At 29.5% G+C, this 24,382-nt stretch overlaps 2 protein-coding genes across 5 annotated transcripts; both read right to left on the reverse strand.

Annotated features, from left to right (window-relative positions):
• Nucleotides 1–372: 372 nt before the first annotated feature.
• LOC114186941 (transcription factor PIF4-like) lies at nt 373–6,093 on the reverse strand. Its single transcript, XM_028075019.2, has 9 exons — nt 5,854–6,093; nt 5,027–5,119; nt 4,019–4,925; nt 3,833–3,931; nt 3,683–3,748; nt 3,248–3,313; nt 2,866–3,162; nt 2,609–2,735; nt 373–758 (listed from the first exon to the last, which is right to left on the reverse strand). The coding sequence occupies exons 2-9, from the start codon at nt 5,098–5,100 to the stop codon at nt 739–741; spliced, it is 1,656 nt and encodes a 551-aa protein (XP_027930820.1). The 5' UTR covers nt 5,101–5,119; nt 5,854–6,093; the 3' UTR covers nt 373–738.
• Nucleotides 6,094–17,639: 11,546 nt separating this feature from the next.
• Nucleotides 17,640–23,492, reverse strand: LOC114188050 (NAD(P)-linked oxidoreductase superfamily protein). Of its 4 annotated transcripts, none has more exons than XM_028076544.2 (10): nt 22,978–23,489; nt 21,139–21,230; nt 21,032–21,072; nt 20,781–20,945; nt 20,407–20,438; nt 20,221–20,292; nt 19,607–19,774; nt 18,850–18,932; nt 18,707–18,769; nt 17,640–17,921 (listed from the first exon to the last, which is right to left on the reverse strand). In XM_028076544.2, the coding sequence occupies exons 1-10, from the start codon at nt 23,195–23,197 to the stop codon at nt 17,736–17,738; spliced, it is 1,122 nt and encodes a 373-aa protein (XP_027932345.1). In that variant the 5' UTR covers nt 23,198–23,489; the 3' UTR covers nt 17,640–17,735. The 4 variants fall into 4 exon arrangements, with proteins under 4 accessions (XP_027932345.1, XP_027932346.1, XP_085530995.1 ...); XM_028076545.2 differs by having other exon boundaries at nt 20,416–20,438; nt 22,978–23,487; XM_085674869.1 differs by having other exon boundaries at nt 20,221–20,438; nt 21,139–21,226; nt 22,978–23,492.
• Between the last annotated feature and the right edge of the window lie 890 nt (nt 23,493–24,382).

Genomic DNA, 24,382 nt, shown 5'->3' on the forward strand with positions numbered 1-24,382 from the left:
ATAAAATTAAAATGAAAAATAATTATATACAATTAAATTTTGATAATTTTTTTTTATAAATTAGATACATGTTTTAAGTAACTTTTTGTTTTTCTATTTTTTTATTTCTTTACACCTTAAAATCATTTAAAATATATCACTTCAAATTTTAAAAAAAATTATTAAAATTTAATTGTCAAAATATTATTGTGCAATTAAAATACTTAAATCAAATACTGTCTTGGTTGCATTCAGCTGCAAAAGTAACAGTTCTGAGAGTATTGTTATCATCAGAGACAAGTTCAGTGGTTTGTTCATGGTGATGTGAGTTGTTTGTTGGTGAAGCAAGTGAATTGTTTTTAGTGAAGAGAGACATAGAGAGAGAGAGAGAGATGAAGCACAATGTTATATGTTCCATAGTTTATGTGATTGAGCAAAATAGTTTTTCTAATGAGAAGTTGAGTTGAGACACAATGATTGCAAAAAAAAAGAAAATGAGCTCTATGATGTTACTTTCCCAGATCTAGAAACAGTGCAGAATGCTCTACCTGATGGGACACAGAAGCTGAGAACAAAACTGGCCCATAATCAAGGACCTGTCTACTACAAATTTTTCTCAAACTTAGACACCAAACTCAAATTGCATGGCCACCAAACTACACAAATTTGGAGCTTTCAGGGTTGATTCCCCCATCCAATCCAAACCCTTCAATTAAGGATCATATCATATCATGTATTGTATCAGATGCTGGCTGCTATTTAGTTAAAGGTGGAAGAACCTGGAAAGGAGAAAAAGGAAGGTGATGATGATGAAGAAGGAACATAGCAAATTGGAGGAGAATTGTGTGCAAATGGAGTCATAAAGTGTGGATTATGATATGTAACAAAACCATGACCAAGGGTTTTTTTTAAAGTGTTTGTTGCTTAGTTTTCATGGCATTCTGATTGAGGAGGGGGACCCCATTTGCAGAAATAGCTCATGGATTCAGCAAGTGTCTATTTTTGAGGTCCCATTGCAACAAGATAAACAAAACAACTTGGTGTACATATACTTAGTGGTATCCAAATTTTAGCAGTTAGTTGACTACTTTAAGTTTTTTGATGCAGGGGACCACACCAACAACATTTATTTGCAGCTTGACTAAAGATAAAGCCATCACAAACAAAAGTGGAGGGTACATATTCAATTTTCATCACATTTTTCCTTTCTTTCAGGATATGTAAAAAAGGAAAAAAAAAAAAGAAAAAAAAGAAGCTAAAAATGGTTAAGTTAAGCATTCCATTTTTCCACCTGTGAATAATTACTATCTGATGACAGCAGAAAAACCATGAGGGAGTGATTTATTTATGGTTATGCATGCTCACCCAACATGATGATTTTGGTAAAATCTTGTGCTTTGGTCATGCAAGCACTCTAGGAGGCTAGAACATAATGTAAAGCTATTGAAAAACGAGGAAAAAAAGATGACCTAATCTAGTTGAATAAATCTTCTGCATCAAAAGGTAGCATGCTATAGGCTAGGGATGCATCTTAATTTAAGTCCTTTCATAGCAACTAATTATTACACTTTAAACAATGAATGGCTCACATACTACAAATTATAGCCCTGCCTTTACTGTACTTATGCACATCACCACCACAATAAGAAAATCCACACAGATATATATGTTCCATCTAAAATCAAAAAAGGAGGACCCTTTTCATGTACCAAATATCCAAGCAATTAATAAAAAGAATTATGCATGATGAGAGAAGAGCAACTGTATTACTTTAAAGGTAGACAGTCACTTTTACCAAAACTATTTTTTTCTTTTTACAATTAGTTTATTATAGCATTGAATTGAATGGAAGGTACTAATTTTTCATAAGGTAATCAATCACCTCTAGATATCAACTTTTTCTTCTTCTTTTTTTAATTTTACCCCATTCTTGTTGCTTTTGGTTTGGACAATATTGTACAATAGATTCATATATAAGTAACTATATATATGAACAGGCAGACATACTGTGAAAGCATACAAGGGCTTCTATCATCTTGCAATTATCTTGTTAGTTATGCCGTAGGTTCTCATAAGCTTTCTTCTAATCTAATTAACCTGTGAACAATGACAAGTAAAAACTGTTAATGAAAATTAAAGTATCAGAATTCTCAAGATAGAATCTTTTTTTCTATAAAAGATAGGAGTAAAAAGATGTGAAAAACTGCAGAATGTCATGAAATGGTGTTGACATAACTTTTTCTGATGCAGTACTGAAATTAAGCACTCAGTAGAAGTTCTATCATATAAATCTGACATATACTATAAATATAGCAGAGAAATGAGAACAACTTTTGCAGCCAATCACACATATGCAACAGCAAAAATCATATATGCCAGTGAAGAATGTTATCAACCACAAGGAGTTTTGAATAAGTTATGGAGCAAGGACTGTTCATGCAAGTTATTCCATATAAAGAACTAGTGACTGTTGTTGGAAAAGGTACAATGTACAAGGTGACAAGTTAACATCTGTTTGTCACCATCTAATTACCGACAGGAAAAAGGTGTAACTTCTCCATATAATTGATGTGGTGTGTTCATATTGATGTTAGTTAAAGCAAGGAGAAGAACTATGCAAATGGCTTACCCATTTTGCCACTCACAGCCTCATCAATGTTTGCTGCTCCACTCATGTTTCCACTGCTGTTGCTGGGTGTAATCATTGTTTGACTATGTTGTACTCCCTGGGGACCATATCTGAATACATTCATTGGCTTCAAGACAAAAGTGAAAAACAGGGAAAATTAGTTTCAATAGGTAAACCATGGAAAGCTTATCAAGAACACATAAGGGGTTTTAGGAGGGAAAAAGACATGTAACTTTCTCTTGAAAGAAAACTGTTACCTGAGAAGCATTTTGCATAAGATGATACCCCATGTAACGTGCATATTGCTCTGAAAGAGCTGGATTTTGCATCTGATTTTGGTAATTGAAGGCACCCAGAATAGGATTTTGACACATCAATGTCTGGTTTGGTGTCTGAGATGCAGATACAGGATGATCAAGAGGTACTCTTGGTAATTGCATTGGATTTTGAATGGGAGGGAAAGGAGATGTAGCCATTCCCATACCCATTTGAGACATGTAGTGCTGGATTCCTGGAAACATCATTGGTGCCATGCCAGATCCCATCCACATTAGCTAGCAGCAAGAACAAAATTGTTTATTTCAATTGTTAGTAATCTGAGACAAATTTCATGTGCAAGATCTTGTGTGGCACATTTACCTGAAGTTGTAACTGAAGTGATTTCAAATATTCTATTGCCTCTTCCAACATTGATGCTTTGTCTGTCTGCACATACATTCCTTACTCAGTTTTCAAGTCAATATGATAAGATCATATAAAGTGGAGAATCAATTTCTAAGTACTTGCATTTTGTCTTCTTCACTTGATTGCTTCACACAATTTTTTTTGTCCAAATCTGATCCAATTGTTTTATGCTAAATATGGCTCTCAACAGAAGTGATTTTCATTTTCCTAAAAAAATCAACAAATTCCTTCTTTCTTCTTTTTTTAAAGCAAATTTCACACATTCTGTGTTGAGTGTGCCACTTTAAACGGAGCAGTCAGAGAATCACAATTGCAGCTTTATCTCACTCTGAATGCATTTCCAAAGAACAAGTTATGACAGTAGAGTCCACACTCATTATGATAACTAACCTTGCTACTGTGAGGTATGAGTTGTTGCAATGCTTTCATCTTCTCATTGATCCTATCTCTCCTTCTCTGCTTCAACAAAAACAACACTGGCACTTGTAAGAACAAAGTTTACAAAAATTAAGTTCACAAAAAATGTGCTAAAGTTCCCACCCTTTCTGATAGATTATGCACTTCAGCAGCACGGTTCCTTCTAGCCGACCCTGTCCGTTGGGATGTCTTGTTTCCAACTGGTGATTTAAGTTCTGTGTCCTATTACACATAAAGATGTAGCTCAGTGTGTAAAAGAATAAAAACATCTAATCATGAAGATAATAACTACAGAGAGTGCAGCTTCACCTCACTATGATCCTCAGATTCTTCCACGTCTATTGTTTTTCTTTTTTGGCTCTGGTTTCTGGTGGATAAGGAACAAGTTTTTCCAAGACTACTACCTGAGCCACCAGAAGAAGAAGTAGCAGTTGGTTCAAGCATCTCTGATTTCCCTTTCTCACTCAGAGGAATTGTTCTTGGTACATGATCTCTGACAGCTTCAGGGTCAACAGATAAAGTAGTAGTCCAAACACCATTGCTTGATGCCCTGCTTGCATCTGGATCTTGGGTCATGTGATTGCTACCACAGTAACTTGATCCAACTGTCATCAATGAGCACTCTCTAACCTCATTTTTTGACGTGTTACCAGTGATTTTGTCTCTAAAATGCGCATTAGGCAATGCTGAAGAAACATTAAGGGTAGGTGAAAAGTGAGTGAAGTTTTGGACCTTACATGGTCCACCACCCAAATCATTGTTATTTTTCTGAGGTGAATCAGAAACATGGAATCTTGGAGCAGGTATAGGAATTCCTGAGAATTCCTGAAAAGAGGAGGATTTCACAGTAGGTGATTGTGAACTTACAAGCACATGGGGGGCACCAGAAGCATCCAATTTGGTAAACTTTGCCTCTTCAAATGGCTTGATTTGCTTATAGGACTCAACATCACACTGTGGCAGTTCAGATAAAAGGTTTGAACAGAACTCTTGTTCCAATGGATCCTCAAGAGGGTATTGGATCCACGAAACTGTCTCATCATCTTGAATCAAGTTACTTGAGTTCCCAAATGGCTCACTAGCCCTTAATGTTGATTGAAAAGCCCTCTGAAGGGGTCTTTGTGTGATGGAATTCACAACTGGTTTTCTATGAGTTTGGCTGTGCAACACTACCTGGCCATTTTGCCACAGAAGCTCCACAAGTTCTTGGTCCACCCTGTAGAATTTGACCACATCACATGGATCGTTACAATTTAAGCAGAGTTAAATTGGGACAAGAACAGTATTCTGCTTTGACAGAAATAAAATTGCACACACCCCATAGGTTTCTTCTGATTGGTGGTGATGCAGGAATCACTCCCAAAATTCCAATCAGGAACACTGTTGTTCATGGCTAAGCAAATCAGTTATCTGTTGGCACAGAAAGAAAAGAACTTCAGATTTTGTGTAGAATAGAAAATCATAACCAAAGACTCTTTTGAGTGATTTTGTAATAGAATAGAAAAATCATAAGCAAAGACCCTTTTGAGTGCCAGATTTTGACTCGTTATCCAAGCACACCCTTTAAAAGCATAATAAAATAATCTGTACCAGCAAACTGAATAATCAAATAAGCATAAACAAATCTTTAAAATGAAAAAATAAAAAAAAGGAGTAGAAAGAGAAAGACTTTGAGTGGGTCATGTTTGGAACTTTACTAGAAGAAGAGTGAACAAGCAAACCAATGAAATGGAACCGTGACTGGTTTTTGCCATTCTGAACTCTGAATAAATAAATCACCAAAAAATTCAATTCCCAAGCTCCCAAAAAGGAAACTTCAACTCTCAGCCATAGATAGAAAGTACGAGCACATTTACAAACCCAGAGAAACAAAAACCGATGAGAAACAAGAATCTAAACAAAACATTAAACCCAACAAATTGGGCATATTTCGAGACAGGAAGCTGAACCAACTCTGCAAGCCTCATAAACAAACCCAAACTCGAAGAAAAACAACTTTCCATAACATAAAACACACTTTGAAAACATGCGAAATGATGAAACTTTTTTCACTTTCATGCAAAAATAAAGAACCCCATCATTCATTTTAATCATTACCATTATTTTCTACCTAAAGACAAGTAGCAGAAAAAGAAGAACTCCACCTGAGCTAAGGGCAAAGGCTTGTTTTTTATTCTTCTGACTTGTTGAACTTACAAGGTTGCTATGCTATAAGCTAGAAACAGAGGCACCTCGTTTGTTCTCTCTTTCTCTGTCTCTACAACTGTGAGAACAAAGTATATAGAAGAGTTTTTAACAGCAACAAAGACAGTGACATCAGCACATAGAGAGAGAGAACACACAATTCCTAAGGTAAAATGGTGCTTGTGCTTCTCAACTGCGAGAAAAACATTGCTACATGGGAATAAATGAACATGGGACCAGTTGACGGCTATTAGAAATCAATAAATAAATAAAAAAACATAAGAAAATTCAACAGATTTGGTCAAAAATAAAATATTATTAAATTTTAAGAATATAAAAAAAAAATAACTTGAATTAGCATGGACTGAAGTTTCTTACACTATCATACAATCACAAATTCTATATAATCAAAGTACTTAACTTCTGCAGTAACTATTTTAAATATCATGTTTAAAATAAATTTTAATTACTTTAGAAGTACAACAAAACGAAACTGTACAACAAAACGAAACTGTACAGAATACTTGGTGTGATTGTTCAATGATTACACATATTAATTAAATTATATTTTCATGAACTAAAACATGTTTTTATACCATTATATGTAGGTAACACGGATCGTTTGATTTTTCAAGAATCAATTTGACGTTTACTTCACATCATAATCATAATCATTATAAACCCATTACAGAAACAGTAACATAAATAATTGCGGTCTCTTCTTCAACATAAATGGGTTTAACATGTCAAACATAATAAATCTTTGCATTTATTTTATTTAATACTTGTAAAAAAAAGAAAAAATAAAAAAAATAACTTTTTTATATTTTTTATAATTTGAAATTAATTCATACAGAAGCAAATTTGTCAGAATTTTCTGAAATAACACTTGAAAAAATAATTTTTATTTGCTTATCTGGGTGTATTTAAAATGAAAGGAAATCTAAAGCTTGAAGCACATGGTGGGTGCTATCTGAAGTTTCATGGAGGATGATGCCACTTGGCAGTGACAAGCTGTGTTTCCATTGGAGAAATGATAAGGGACAGTGGTGTCAGAAAAAGATGTGGCTATCATGCTCCAAGAACATATCTCAAAATAATATTTTTAGTTGTTAAAGATATATTATTTTTAATTTAAAATGAATATATTTTAATATTTTGAGAACTAGAGTTGTTGCAGTGTGAGAGATTGCAGGTGTGTATTGTTGCAGATAGATTATGATGAAGTTGGAAGAGTGAATAAGAAGAAGAAAAGTTTTTCAGTTTTTGTTGTGCAGAAGTAAATATTCTTGTTGTAAGAAAGTGTTGAAGAAGGAGGTGACAGGGTTCCATTTTTGATGGGCATAGTTGCACCACCCTTCCTGGCATGTAGGCAATAGGGCATACAACAAGTTATTGTTGTTAAAGTTTATGATAGGATAAGATTGCAAATAAAACTACTTTTTTTTTTCTTTTTTTACCTTGTATAATTGGTTTATGTTTTCTCAAATTAAAGAGTAAAAGTATTTGTTTACATTTAATTTATTTAGTTAAGAGATGAATGAGTATGTATTGAGACTAGAAATGAATTTATACTTATATACAAAGATTTTTCTTTTAAATTTATTTTTATTTATATTCTTCAAATTACTATTTTACTTCAATTTAACTGATTTTTTAAATTTAATCATTTTTTTAAATTTAACTATTTTTTAAATTAAATAAATAAAAATCATCTACTAAAGAAATAAAAATAATTTACAAATTAAATAAAAACTATTTATAATTAAATTGTAAAAATTATTTATATTTATATTTATATATATTTTATATATAAAAAGGATTTTTCTTCATGGCGTCTATTTTGTTTTTACTTCTACCTTTCAAGTTGCCATTTTATTTAAATTTAACTAATTTTTTAAATTTAATCATATTTTAAATTTAACTATATTTTAAATTAAATAAATAAAAATCATCTATAGAATGAATAAAAATTATTAACAAAATAAATAAAAATTATCAATAATTAAATTGTAAAAAATATTTATATTGAATTTTATAATTATAATTTTATTATTTTTTGTGATATTATAAAAAAAATAACACACGTAAGCATATGTGTTTTCACTAAAGTTATAGCTAATAGTTAGGGTATAATTCTTTCTACTTAAGATTGTAACAACTAGAGTGTCATGATTTGAGTGTGACAACTAGGCCTACCTACCGTCCACCACGAGACAATTGATGCATCTTACAACAATTTAATTAGTATTGGTCACATGATTGGTCATTTAAAAATATTTAAAGTTAAATTACCACAATTTTTAAAATATGGTCTAAATTATTCACATTTTAACAATTATTGCATATGACTATCAACATTTTCTATCGTATTGCTTAAAACAAATAGGCAATACTTTTTGTATGCTCTATAGGTTTAAGGCAAATAAAACTTACTATATAACCAACAATAAAAAACTGTGGCTTATTCCTATTTTATGCAATGGGTTTTTAGTTGTTGTCATGTTAACTTTGCATAATTTATAGGTATGAAAAAGATTCATAGTGTATAGAAGGAAACAACACAATGAAGATGACACAATTTTATTATTTTGCCCACCTTTTCGATGGGCAACATTTAAAAAAATGTTGTCTAAATAATCAACGGTCTATAAAATGTTACTTTTAGTAGTTTTAATCCACACTTATATATTTGTGGCCTTTTCTATGTTTAGGCAACAATTTTATATATGTGGGCTAGTTCAGTGTGGTCTAAAGTAAAAAATTGTGTAGCGTGTAGTACTCAACTGATGAAATATACATGTTGTTGTTGCCCTTCGAACTCTTGAACCAAAACTAAGATGATAGCCCCATCATATACAGTAAGATAAACGACTAGAGGTTGATCTTTAACTGGTTTATGCAAGATTCGGGAGAGGAGAGTAAATTCTTTAGATTATTGGAAGAACTTTCACATGTATCATCCCATGTGAATTTGTTAGCCTTTTTCATCAACATGATCATAGGCTTCATCTTTTCTACCAATTACGGCATAAACGGCGACAAAGCTGTTAATTTGCCCACTAATCTTTGTATATCTTTGATGTTGGTAGGGCTCCTCATCGCAAGTAATGTCTTACACTTATCAGGGTTAGCCTCAATGCCCTTGTGTGTAAGTATGAACCCCAAAAACTTTCCTTCCCCAACCCCAAAAACGCACTTTCGAATTCAATCGCATGTCATATTGGTGAACTATTGAGAACACATTTCCCAAATCCCTCAGATGTTGCTTCAACGAATCTGACATTACCACTATATCATCCATGTATACCTCCATGCTATTTCCTAGGAGATGGAAAAATACTATCCATCAATCTTTGATACGTGGCTCCTGCATTTTTTAGCCCAAACGGTATAACTTCGTAAAAATGATTTGCCTCCTCTGTTATGAATGTTGTTTTATCTTTGTGGTAGTGATACATCAGGGTCTGATTGTACTATGAATAAGCATATAGAAAATTGAGTACTATATTGTTCTGATACACCTAATAGTATCATATCGCTTAGGAGTCCAGGTCAAGTGCAATTTAAATACTCCTTCCTCCCTCCACCCTCAAAGGCACCTTTTAAGGACAAAATCATGACAAAGCTCCACCTTCCGAAATGGACAATACCGTGGAAATAAATGATCGACCTTAATGATAACAGTCGACGAACTTGGAATTAGAACAATTTATATATGTTAGGATATCTAATAAATGATGGGCATTTTAATAATTTAAATAGGGACGGATGACAACGAGATATGTATTGGCACAAGTATGGAAACAAGGACAGAGTAGGCATGTACATACATCTACGTTCCCATAACCCTGATAGAGATATCACAAATATATTATTTTTCCTTTGTCTTTCTGTTTTTACCATTTTGTTAATTGAGTTATGTTCTACACTCACTGCAACATCTTGGTTTTCCCCATTGTAACATGTGACTCTATTTCTCTTCAACAATAATGAAAAATATTTTTTGTGCAATCTATCGAGCACTTACATACCCAATTAAAAAAATCTAGTATTACCCACACGCATACTCGTACCCAGTCAATACAGGAATTCTCAGTCAAAATGGGAATGACTTCAAACAATACTCACCGAAACGAATTCATTTGTCATATCTATTTGGATGAGAATAGGAATTGTAATTTGACTTATCTTTTGTAAATAGTTGTATTTATGTACATATATTTTAAGTTGTATTTTAAAATATTATATATTTTGTATAGGCACTCTATTAAGTCATGTTATATATTTTTTATAAGTCTAGATTATATTTTGTATTGATATAAGCTTTGTATCCATCATTTGATGGATTTATAATATAAATGATAATGTAAATTTTAGGATGTTACAAAATATATAATTCTTACAAAATGAAATATATACTCTATATTATACAATATATTAAAATTAATAGTTATGATAATAGCAATTAATTATGTATAGTTATCATATATCAACCTTTATTTATTTAAGAAAATATGTAAAATTTATAAAAAGAAAAAATAAGTTAAAAACTTGTTAAAATTTGGTTTTATCTAATTATTTATCAAGTTTTATTTTGTTGGGTATTGTTTTCACTTGGTAAGCTTTCATTGCTGTATTTAGTGTTTATGAAAAATTGAGGTATGAAAGGTGTTTGGTTTTGTACATTGAGACCAATAACCAAAGCGATTAAGATCACTACACTTAATATACTATAAATATTAAGTTTTGGATTTCAGATTCAGTTCATTACAATTTTAAAAGAAGTTTTTCAATATATCAATAAAGAAGGATAAATTAACAAAATGATTTTAAATTATTCGTAAAAGGTATTTAAGAAAACAATTAGAAATTACTCGTAAAGGTTAATGAATATTGCGTCCCATATTTCAATCATCAAGAGTGTTGACTTGGTGTGCAACACATGAAGAAACGTGATAGAATGCAAGTTTTCTATTTTAATAATATACTGAAAACATACATTATATTTTCTTTTTCGGTTGATTAGTACAAGAAATAATTTCCCACTTGAATTATTATATGACGAATAAATTAATTAAAATTAAATCATTTTATATTTTAACACAAAGAAAATGAAGTATGCAATATATATATATATATATATATATATATATATATATATATATATATATATATATATATATATATATATATGGATAGATGGTATTGATAAGTGATGAATGCATTATTTAATTGATTGTAAAAAGTTAACTATAGGTTATATAATTAATACTAGATAATAAAGGATTGAAATAGTTGTGTTTAGCGTGGGAATGTATGTGAACTTTAAAAGACTATGTTGTGTTCTTATTTTTCATTAAATGATTTTCTAAGTTAATTGAATGATGGTTGACCATTAAGTAATTCCCAAACAAGATTTTTGAAATAGAATTTTTTAATTAAGTTTTTTAGAATATATGAAATATATTTTAGAATAGGTTTCTCATAACAAAATTATTAAAGCAAGCTTTTTTAGAATATATATATATATATATATATATATATATATATATATATAATTTGAAATGAACTTTCCCAAGAATAAGAATAAGTTTTTGGAATAAATTTTCTCAAACAGACAATTGTGAAAACATAGAAAAAGACATAAGAGTAATGGTAGTTTTAAAAAACAAACATTATAATATTTTAATGTAAAAGATTTAAGTTATAAAGAAATTTTTAATAACCGAAGCTCATTTTTATAAAAATCATTATCTCTCTAAACTTTCTTTTTAAAGTATTTTTCTATTCTCTTTTTCTAGATTTCTGACCCTAATCTTCATTTTTTTAAGACCATGAACTATAGAATTATTCCTGGCAACGAGTTCTACGCTATCATCCGATCAAAGAGTTGAACAAAGTAAGTTATTTTTTTTTTGCTCTTTTTGAGGTATTTTAGCTTTTTGGGTTGCATGTGGGATATAAGGTTATGCATATGACTCAAAGGTACTCTTAGAGAGTCTCTATTGCTCTATGATCATGATGATATGCTTAGATCTCTAATTAGGGTCTTTATTGGTTAGTTAGGTGATACAACTCTAAGGAGCATCAATGTGAGAAAGAGTGTTTCAACTCATGTAAGGGAAGCTAATTGTTTTTCTTGTGCTTTGAATTGAAAATTGGTTGGTTGTTGCACTCTAATTTAAAGTTTAGACTTGTAAATCTCTTTTGGATTGAGTGGGTTGAATTGTGTGCAAAATTGTTGAATGTGAAATTTGTTATATATCTTGTTATTGAGATGCAAAGTTTGGAATGGATTTATGAATGTGATATTTCTGGCTGATATGAGTGGTTTCAAAATGAAATTGGCATGTTAGTGACTTGTATGAAGCATGAGATGAATTATTAGAGTAAATAGTATTGTATGATTATGCATATTTGTGTGTCTGCATTATGTAGACTTGATAGGCCTTTCTCGCTAAGCAAATGCTAAAATTGAGTTTAGTAGAGAGTCAAGGGAGACATGCTCGTTGACTAAAAGCCAAACTCAAGTTTGGCAAAGAGTTAAGGAAGGGGGACTCACTGGGCGAGTCTGTTCTTACTAGGCAAATTATCATGTATTTTGTCTCAATGTTGGATTTACTTGCTAGAAACCAAGTCTTGCTAAGCGAGTAAGCTTCTAGGGAAAGTTTGTTGGGTGAGTAAGTGATCTCAAATTGAGCGAGTATGCTAAATTTTAGAACTAATATGTATGAATTGTGGAGGAAATTGTTGGGAAATTATAATGAGAATGATGTAAGCGTTTCAAGGAGGGATTTCAAGATGAATTGATGAGGTATATTAGTTTTGAATGTTATGTTAAGCGTGTGACAATAACATTCTTAAAGAGGAATGGTATGGCAAGTTAGTTTAGTGTTGTGTATTGGTTAAGGATATATACTCATTTTGAAGTCATCATAAACTCTACTAAACTCATAATCTCATATAGAGAATGAAGTTTAGGTGATGAGAGTTAAAGGAGGATTATATAACAAGAACTGGGATTGGAGACCCTTTTTCGGACACCTATAAGTGAACTTATCCTATCATCAAGGAGGAGATGAGACTCTAGGTGGTGGAAAAGCTAGACCCTATGAGTGGTGGTTATAACTGAAAATTGTGTTTTGAGTTAATTTAACATATATATATATATATATATATATATATATATATATATATATATATATATATATATATATAAAGATGATATATGAAGAAGTTGTATTATTGCACTTGGTTAGAACTCAAAATACAATAAATATATATATATATATAAATATATATATAATATTAATATTATACACACGTTTCTTGTATTCATCTAGTCAGATTGATCCATGTCTATAATATGATAACTCTACCTATAGAATAGATTTATATTTTAGGTTGTTAATAATGTGATAACTCTCTATTAAGGAAAATATTGTATTAAGATATCTATTAGATTCATTATTGTCCTTTTGAGCGGGATCACATAATATACGAAAGGTCTATTTTTTGTATTTATTTTTTTTTTCTGTATCACCGTATATTATTTACCCTTATTTAAAACTTACATTTTTTTTTTCTCCAACTTCTATTGAATAATCTTTTTTTAAGGTATGTTGAGTTCTACAATTTGTGAGATTAGTTTTACTATGATGGATGGTGCTTAATTTGTTAAACAATACTTTTGCTGTTGTATATGAATTTATTTTCTATAAAGTGATTAACAATGGATAATTATTCTTACTTCTAGAAAACCATTATTGAATGTGAATAATTCGATTTTTAGTATTGGATATGCTAAAATTGTTTTCAGTAGTAGTATAGATGAGTGTTTGGATTTTTTAAATATTGATATAAATATTTTCATTATTTTACCTTTTTATAATTATTTTAAACTATTTTACTATTGATTGTTTGTGTAATACAAATAAGCACACACTTTATCTATCTATTCCTTTCTTATTTTAGTGATAATAGGTATATTATGTATTCTACTAATGTGATTGGGAATAATAAGAACAATTAATATATTTTCTATGGAGTATTTCAATACTAATTATAAGTTAAGTTCATTAAAAAGAATTATTTTTAACATATTTACTGAGACTTTGTATATATATATATATATATATATATATATATATATATATATATATATATATATATATATATCATTGAACTTTATTATATTTTGATCATTTATATGAATATAGAGGAGACCATCTATTAGAGAGTCTATAGTAATGTTAAAATTAGTTAAATAATCTACTATTTATTTGTATTTTTTGAATGATAATATATATTTTGTACACTTACTTATAATTTGATCATAATTTTTCATTTGCTTTATTTTAGTTTTAAATTAATTTTTAGCCGTAATTGTTTTAATTTTGTAGTTTTAGCTAATTTGATCTTCTTCTTTTTTGTCACAATTGTTTTTAGATATCATTTTTGTTCAATTCGATTACATTGAATTCTACGTTTTCAGGACTTAAAAATGAATATATCATTTGCTAGATTTGGATATTCTATTATTTTCATAATTTTGAGTAAGAAATTTCAATCAAGATACATTTGTTTCATACATTTAGTCAATTATTAAGTTTAGATTTTGTATTATTTTTCATTATTTAGCATACTTATTAATGGATACCTATGTTTTTGTGAACAATCTTGTTTTAATCATTCTTAATTAGAAATTTTGACCTTGATAAATTTGTTTCTTACATATGAGTATAACAAATTTCCTAAGATAATAAGGCAGTGAATCAATTTTTTTTTTTCTTGTGCGATTCACTTTGGTTTGTAGGTATTCTATAACTTTACTTCACTCATGATATAGTGTTTGTTTACATTCACTATTGCTCACATTCCACACTTGTACAAGATCACTTTATATATATATATATATATATATATATATATAAATATATATATATATATATATATATATATATATATATATATATATATATTAAGATATGTACATTCAATATTTATTTATCATATTAAAACTTTTAGAACAAATAAACTATGAATTTCAATTATTGATTGAGAATATATAATATTGATATGAACCATTAAGGTAATCAAATGAGAAATTATTTTGTAAAGAGAGACCATACTCTATTGTCTAACAAACAAAACCATCTAGCTTACACATATTTTACAAAGTTATGATAAGAAATAATCTTGTGTCTGATACAAATAAAATTGATAAATATATTCTAACTCATTTTATGAGGGAATGTTAATATACTAGTGTTTTATATTTTTGGATGTTAATATACTCTTTATTTAGTTATAAAGTCAATAAATCAATAAAAAAATGATAAACTTCTTTACAAAAATTCACTTTTACATGATAACGTAATTGATCTTTTATGTTGTGTATAATAATATTTTGAAAAATATATGAGTATTTACCGGCTTGCACAAATATTTTATGAAATTTACATGCATTAAAGTATTTATATATTTAATGTAATTATTATTTATTTCTTTGATACTACATGTAAAAAATTTTGTTTTATCATACGAAGATTTTATACATACTATTATAATTTGTCATTTAGTATATCACTTGTTAAATATTTATTTATATAGCCACATTTCATAATAAGACAAAAAAAGAAAAAACTTATTTTAATACAATATTAAATTTTTCTTTAAAATTGAAATTTTAGTCTGAAATAATTTAAAATGACATTAAATTTTTGTATGTTAAGATAAAAATTATAATAATTACAAAAATAAAAAATGGTATCAGAGTTTTAAGTTGTTATGTTTTTTATATTAGAGTTTGACTATATGAGTTTCAGGTATTATATGAGATTTTAACATAATTGAAACATAAAAGTATATCATGACTCGTCTAGAGTATGAATTTATAAGAAAAAAAATAAAATGACATTAAAGATATTAAACATAAAAATATCAAATTTAAAATAGAAATAAAAAGTAAATGTAACTAAATAATACTGCAAACATATTTTTAAATTTAAATTATATAATATGATTATTTATATTCCGTATATTAATTAACTATATATATATATATATATTAGTAATTAAAATGTTTTATGTAATTAATTATATTATATAGCAAAAATGTAAAAATGAATAGGTTATAATATATATTAATTATTGTAACTTGTGTGATGTATTAGTCTCTTATCATATTTTAAATTTTGAAAAGAGTTTGGCTAGCTTATATTTTTTGCAGTTTAAATTTTTGAATTTAAATTTATTTATTTATATTTTAAAATTTAACTGTGAAAAAAATGTCAAAAAACAATAATTTTAACTATGAAAAACTTTTCTGAAAAGATTTACAAGTTCAAATAAAACTTTTAAATAGTTTAAACCAAAATAAAAATGATTTAACAAGAAGATAAAAATCAAATTCAAACACGACAATTTCAACTAAAATTAAACTTTGACTTGTTAAATTCTATGTTGACCTGACATGTTTTCAACTATGAAGAAGAGAAAAGTACATATATTAGTGATTGGTCAATTTTAGTCTCAAAAACACATAAACACGTTTCTCCTTTTTCGTCACAAAACTCATGGCTTGATTTGCGGCTTTCACGAGTAACACATTAATACATTATTTTATATCAATTTAAATATTTGTTGGTATACCTGGAAATTAATAGGATGTTTTTAAATCTTTTTTATAATTATAATTGATAATTAATAAATAATATTTTTTAAGAAATAGTTTTCTTTTTTGTTTTTCATTTCTCTCAACTAATTTTAAAAAAAAATTAAAAAAGTATATATAGGAAATTTTTAACATCACACTCCTCACAATCTATCAATTATAGTTAATTCAATCAAATCAATCATATTTATTAATACGTTTATTTATTCAAATCCATTATCTTTCTATTAAATTAAACCATCTCATTTTTAACTTTTTCAAATCACTCTAAATTCACCCTTCACTTTCAGCCTCTTAAATATAAACAAAGCATAAATAGCATTCAATTCATCTACTTTTATTGTCCACAACTGCATTTTCACTTTTAATCTTTCAACATCAAATAATTGACATCACATTATGCTTAACATAGTACGTAATTATCTCCATTTATTACACGATTTTCCTAAACACTTTTTAAAGTTAAAGAACACATAAAAATTGTTCGTTTTCAATTTGAAAATCAATAAAATTGGTTCACATTAACAAAAATTAAGATTAAATTAGATAAAAATAAAAAATATATAAACCAAATTAAATATAAAACATTGACTCTGACACGTAACACGTGAACATTTAAAAGAGATAAAATAATTTTAAAAAATTAAAAAAACCACAAATTAACACGTGACCGTCAATTTATGACCGTTAATAAAAAAAGACCAAATTGATAAACATTAAGACATATTTAATCATAAAAACAAAATTAATACTGACTTGACAAAACTTAATAAAAATTAGAAAAAAAAATATTTTAACTAAAATTTTAAATACAGGACATGATAAATTATTTAATATTATTCTGTTTCGTTGGAATTAAACCGAGAAGGATTACAATAGTTAATCTCAACAAGATAAACTCCCTTTTGATAGTTATTTCAAATTTAAAAGACTAAAGTGTTAAATAAATATATGCTTTTAATAATAAACAGTGTATGAATGCATACATAAGACATAAAAAAAATTTAAGTTAAGTGAACCTTCAAGTGAATTTTAAAAATCATATTATGTATTTAGTAAAATAAGTAATTAACAAATAATCAGAGCTATATTGATAAACAGATACAATTTTTACAGTGGATTGGGAAGGTGCATGCAGCAACCATTTTTGTGTTTAAGAATATTCTAGAGGTTTTCTACTGGAAAACCAATGACAGGCTTAATTTCTGAAGCCAAACTACGCAGCTCAGCCACCTCTTCTTCGGTTAGTCTCCACCCAAGTGCACCTACGAATTCCTTAACCTGTTCTTTTGTCTTGGCTCCAGGAATTGGCACAACATTGCCTTGTGCTACCAGCCAGTTCAGTGATACCTGATAAAAATAATTTCAAATGTAATAATAATTTATAATATCGAAGATCCCATATCGATCAGATATGGTACAAACTTTATCTTATAAACTAATTTTCTAAGATTAAATTAGACCGGAAATAAGGTGTCATTTATTGAGAACAGAAAGTAAATGTCAAAGTAAGTGCCCCCTAAATTGTTTATGCACAAGTTTTAGAGAAAGTAATGAGTTTAATTTATGCATACCTTTTAAAAAAGTTTATTCTCATTTATTTTTCTTATTTCCTTATCACATATGATAAGTGTTTATGAAAAAATTATCTACATATACCCAAAGTCACAAATCATAAGGATCAACTAGAAAAAAAATACACTTTGCTATATAAGTTTCCAGGATTAGACTTCTCTAGAATGAGAAAATGCTTACTTAGAGTTAAAAAATGTGATAAATTAACATGTTTGAAGTCTCATGTCGTCGACCCGCAATAAGGCCAAATTATAATATATTACAGGTGCAAACTTCACCTTATAAATCGATTTTGTAATCGATTTTGTAAGATAGAATTAGATTTAAAGTGTACTTATTAACATAATCTTTTATATGAACTAAAGTAGCTATAAATTAATCAAGAATGGAGCAGCCTTTTTTAACTTTACACATTTAGAAGAGTAAGATCCTACTATTCAGGTTTGTTGGTAGCACGAAAAGTTAGTTCTAGTATCTTTACTATTGCCAAAGTAGATAGAAAAATGGTGCAATATTTCAAATGTCGAACTTATAGAATGAAATTGAAGAGCAGCATGAACCTGTGTACGAGTTTTATCATACTTCTCTCCTATTTCAGTAATCTTGTTCAGTAAAGGTTGGAGCTGCAACAAAAATACACAGTTGAGGAAGTAAGTAATGTGGGTGTAAGATATCAGATCTGAATATATCAGAAGAGCACTACCCTTGTTAGGAATTCAGGAGTATAAATTCTGCCTCGAGGCCCACTTGGTGGATTATCAGGAGTGTACTTTCCACTTAGAGCACCTGTTCAAGACAAGGATGTTGCATAATTTCATTAGATGGAGTTGGAATATATTAGATAAGAACCAGAAAACCAGTTTAAGGTAAGAATGTTTGGCATGAAGTATAAAGCATTTCACTGAATGGAGTTTGAATGTTATTACTGATATGGTTTTTATCTGATCTATTATGCCTTTCAAGTATTGTTTTGAAAGTAGGTTAACTCTTTCTAGTTTCAGTGTTTGCATGAGTTTGTTAAAAATACTAGAGTTTTAAAATTCACAACTACTACTATTACATTGAGCACATTTTCATTCATCTCCACAGAAGCTTTCTACTTATAATTTCTCAACCGGTGTCTAAGGACATTGATTAGCATTTGCCATAATTATAACAATAATAATAATAATAATAATAATCATTCATGCAAAAGATAGGCCAAGATGACAAAATCCTGGAAGAGGAGGTATCAAAAGATCAAGTGCCTATGTTTCATGTCAGAGGTTTCCTGTCTCAAATATCAGTAAACCAAATTCTGTGCCATGTTCAAGTAACTAAACTTTAATAAGCAAGATTATAATTCATAAAAAATACTTTTCTTATGCCTATGTGGTTATGGCAGATATATTTAATGCAAAATTGAAAGAATATTATAAAAAATATATAGTAAAACATATAAACAATGAAAAGGAGTTCACCTTGAGCAATTGGTGAATAAGCAATTATTGTAATCCCAAGTTCATCACAGGCAGACTTTACACCATTTTCTTCAGGGGCACGGTATATGAGGCTGTAGTTTACTTGGTTTGAAGCTAATGGAATACCTCTCTTCTTCAGCTTCTCATAAGCCTCACGGAGTCTCTTTTCTAATCAAATAACACTGTATTTTCAGAGACTCTGCTGAAAATATTGTGTATACCAACAGTAACAGTGGCAGGCTTGAACAAAAATAGTAAAACTCTCCAACCAATTATCAGATTCTCTATACATTCCTCCTTTGATACGCCTTAATAATCATCAATGTAACTAAGTGCTTACTAACAAAGTGAAATGCTAGAAATACACTTTCAAACATCTTCTTTTGTATACACAATCTTCTTTTGTATACACAATCTTTCAAACATCCCTGAGACCCCCACAAATTTCTGTGATCTACAATACATTCTAGGTAATTATTTATATTATATCTAACATTCATCCTACCACATTAAGATGTCATAGGTTAAGAGATTTCCCATTTTACAGTAGAAGTGTCAAATGATTTTGCATAATATTGAAGACTTCCACACATATAAAAGTCATAAAGATTTACCATTATAGTTTGAAACTCCAACAGCCTTCACTAGTCCCTTTTCAACAGCATCTCCTAGACCATCAATATACCCTGAAAGGTAAAATAATTGAGGAACTAACATTCTCTTAATCTGATCATAAGTAAAGATACATACGATTCCAAAAGTCTTTTTAAATGAATGGTTCAATGAAAAAAATTTGATACACTGTGAACCTTCATTTCCCCAAACTCCAGGCCTGAAAAGCAGGAAATATATTATCAACAAAGAATTTTGGATAAAAACTAATAGAGGATATTACATTTATACTCTTGAGATTTTTCAAATTACAAAGACCCGAGTTCTTTTAAAATTTTATACAAACTTCTCCTATGTTTTAAGAACATTACTTTTGCCACACTTTTTTTACATTACACATGCACCTTAAGTTGTAAAAACATTACAGCTACACATCCTTATAAGGAAGAACATGTAATGATGAAAATAATAGGGAGTGTAAGTGTAATTTGAAAAAATCTCAATGAATGTCGTTGTAATATACTCAAATTAATATCATTAGACAGGCTTATAAAATACTGACCAATGAAGCTGATAAAGATCTACTGAAGTCATTCCTAATCGACAAAGGGAATCTTTAAGAGCCTTGAGGACACTTTCACGGCCGAATCTCCATGGCAGTGCAGCAAACTTGGTTGCAACAGCAACCTCAACATCTGGATCCTTTTGTTTTCTTTCCTTAATATATCTTTAGATAACAAACATATGAAACCACCAATGTGAACTTTTGATAATTGCAAACTGCTTATGACAATCATGTAAGCTCATTCATACCTTCCAAGAAGAACCTCAGAGCTTACGGCTCCTAAAGCAAGCTGACAAGAAGAACACCTTTGGTGAATTTAGACTCATCAAAGAATTCTAGAAAAATGAACACTCACCCCAGAGCCATAGACTTCAGCAGTGTCGAAAAAGGTTATGCCTCCATCAATACTTGAATTGAAAGCATCTCTAGCAGCCTTCTCATTCCTGTCTACAATCACCACATAGCCATTCTAATCTAACTTTGTTCATTTAAAAACCTATTTCAGTCCATTCAACTCAAAACACCATACATATTATCTGATAGAAAAGGCCACTTCATGTTGTCTCAAATCTGCAACTTTTATATAGTATTGTATAGCACCAAAGGACATCTTGAGTAAAAATTCTAAAGAAACTTTTAAGACAAAAAACAAATAAAATTCCAACAGAAACACAAACAAGTAAAAGCTTTGTAATAAAATCAGTTCCCAAGATTAACTAAAAAGTTTGTTACATTAACTACCCATAGTATTAAACTTAATTTGGAAAATCTGTATTTCCATCTATTGAATAATAGTGATGCAATACACATCTTGACCTTTCCAACAGTAGAGCTATTGATAAATAGCCAAATATATGAGGGAACACACCTTCAAAATTTAGCTAATAAGAGGGAGAACCAAACACTTAAATATCCCACCAAGCATCCCATAGTAATCGATATGGAACATGGGCACCCATAATTATCACCCTCTTTATCCTTTTTTACTTATTTTCTTCACTTTCAGTTTGTCAGCAGCATATAAAACTCCAATGGTAGATATAAGCTCAACACAAAGTAACAGACATTGATTACAAGCAACTAATTTGGTATTATCAGTCTCAGCATTAAAGAAATTGGACAAGGGTGTTTTCTGAACTGAAATGCTTCATTTTTCGGCTCCACTTGTTTTGGGTTAGACTCAATATTATTTATATCTTGAACTATGAAATCATGTGTTTGAATTCTTTACAGGTCAATTATTACTTTCACATTCACTTCTCTCCAAGTTTTGCTTTGGTACTTATTGCTTATCACCAAGACCTTAATGATACAAACACTTGCTATAACACCAGTATGTTTTCAAGAAAGTGAGCTTCCACAATCCTTATCACTCTCACAAGCCAATTGTACCAAAGTAGCCTACATATAAATGCAGATAAACGTGAAAAATATTACAATAACATCATTAACATGGGATTCCAATTCTTTCCCATCACACCTCCTTATTAGACAACTTCCGAAGATTATGGTACAGAAGCTATACACCTAAAACTGGTTTCAGACATCAAATAATGTGAAACTCTCAGGTTACAACCAACAAAGAAAGCAACAATCCTCAAATTGCTGTCAACTTCCCCACCCCCCACCAAATGGATAGGAGTTGTTGCATATTCCAACAATTACATGATTATGCTTCAAAATCAGTTGACAATTTAACTCCAACATTGAAAGCTATTTTCTTTACATGTGCAACTCACAGCCTCCATCATTGACCATTAATAGAGATAAAAAAAGGCTTAAATATTTTCCTAAAAATACCACAATGATTTTAATGTCTCTGTAATGACTGTGAATAAAATTTCAGAATATTAATCAATAAGAAATTATAATAAATACCACTTTCAAGATCATTATCTCAAAAAGTCAACAACATTTTCATAGCCCTTACATTTGATGTTAATACTTTTTTCTCTTTGTCAAGGGAATATAACTTGGTTGACTAAGTGGTTGCAAACTCTTGTATATATGTTCACTTCTCACATATTAAAATAAATCCTCTTTAATCTTTTAAATAATACCATTTTGTTAGATATAAAGATTCAAAAAGCATAAAATTTTATCAGAGATTAAAACTAAAATTTGTGATATTTTCAAGAAAGAAACCACACAAACCCCCGAAAGTAAAAAGAAAAAGTCAAAAAAGGAAACTTACCATTCCATTCCAAATCGTTCCAGAAAGTTCTATCACCCCAAGACCAAGCTCCAATTCCTAACCTTGTGACCTTCAAATCAGAGTTACCCAAATTCACCTTCTCCTCCACTACTGAATTAAGAGTAGAAGAACCCTCTGAAGCAGCAGCAGCAGCTCTTATTCTGTGAACTCTTGAGTGACACATCACAGAAAAACAACCACTGCTAATATGAAGGGCCATGGGAACAAAAAACCAGTTCAAGTCCAAAAATGGGTCTTTGGCTATGAAATTAAAAACCCAAAATATTTTATCTTTTATTGATGTTCAAAAGGACACAACTTTTAACACACGATTTCAATAAATATGATACGAGAGTGACAACTAGGAATCTAAACGTTCATTGGAAATTGACGGGGAAAAAACCACAATTACGTGCAGAAAATAAGAAAATTTTGCAACACTCTGTTGAAATGAAATGAAGAAAGTGAAAAATTGAGAATTGTGGTTTGTAGAAGAATGGTGGGGATGAAATGATACACGTCAATGCAATCCATTGGATGCAGAACCGTTGAAGTGATCACTTGTGGACCCACTGTGATATTTTATACTTTCAATTCTCAGAATTGTAACTGGTGCACGCCTATTTAGTCTTTCTTTTTTTATTTCCCTTAAACTAAAACAAAAAATATAGAATAATAAATACTTTTGTTTATTTTAACTGGTTTTTGCTTTTAATATAAAATTTAGAGTAAACAGTGTTGTAAAAGTATGAAAGTTCGTACCGCTCATTAGCAACAAACTATCATATAATAAATTATTGATTTTGTAAGTTATTTTAAAAATTTTGTAATAATAATTTCTAATCGACAGTGTAGAATTTGTTACAACACAGAGAAATTAAAGTTTAATCTTTTGCCTCGACACGAGAGATTTCAATACTTTTAAAAACTTAAAATATTTAGTAATTAAATTATTTGTAATTGAGTTTTTTTTTCTCTTAAATAATTAGTTTGGATGAACTAATTAAGATGTCTTAGATTTTATTTTTTTTTATTTGAATAAAATAATTTAATTTCTATACTATGATGAATTTAATTTTATTTTTGAGTCTAACTTAACTTATCTCGAACATTCAATTCGATACAACTTGTCTTGATTTTTGGTTCAAATCGACTCGAGCCAATTTGACCTCAGCTGGGTCAACTTGGACCGATTTGAATCAATCCAACATCGACACAATTTGAATCAATTCGATTTCAATCGGTTTGAACCGATTCAGTCTGAGTTGATTTGACTCAACCTTTGACTAGGGTAGATTGGTTTAAACCTTATGTCTAAGCCAACTCAACTCGACCTTCGACCTGGATAAACCTGGCTCGACCTCCATCCAAGGCTGACTCAGCTAAAAAACATCTCATCTGGACA

The sequence above is a fragment of the Vigna unguiculata genome, chromosome 6 (assembly GCF_037176805.1).
Source record: "Vigna unguiculata cultivar grain cowpea cultivar isolate G323 ecotype 2 chromosome 6, ASM3717680v1, whole genome shotgun sequence".
Classification (NCBI taxonomy): domain Eukaryota; kingdom Viridiplantae; phylum Streptophyta; class Magnoliopsida; order Fabales; family Fabaceae; genus Vigna; species Vigna unguiculata.

Excerpts from the sequence above, each read along its gene's own strand:
- LOC114186941 (XM_028075019.2), bottom strand. The coding sequence starts at position 5,100 with ATGAACAACAGTGTTCCTGATTGGAATTTTGGGAGTGATTCCTGCATC. Across the intron at positions 4,926-5,026 it reads AATCAGAAGAAACCTATGGG|GGTGGACCAAGAACTTGTGG; the intron begins GTGTGTGCAATT and ends CAAATTCTACAG. Across the intron at positions 2,736-2,865 it reads TTATGCAAAATGCTTCTCAG|CCAATGAATGTATTCAGATA; the intron begins GTAACAGTTTTC and ends TTTGTCTTGAAG.
- LOC114188050 (XM_028076543.2), bottom strand. The coding sequence starts at position 23,197 with ATGGCCCTTCATATTAGCAGTGGTTGTTTTTCTGTGATGTGTCACTCA. Across the intron at positions 20,946-21,031 it reads TCTGAGGTTCTTCTTGGAAG|ATATATTAAGGAAAGAAAAC; the intron begins GTATGAATGAGC and ends TGTTATCTAAAG. Across the intron at positions 20,439-20,780 it reads GATCTTTATCAGCTTCATTG|GCCTGGAGTTTGGGGAAATG; the intron begins GTCAGTATTTTA and ends CCTGCTTTTCAG.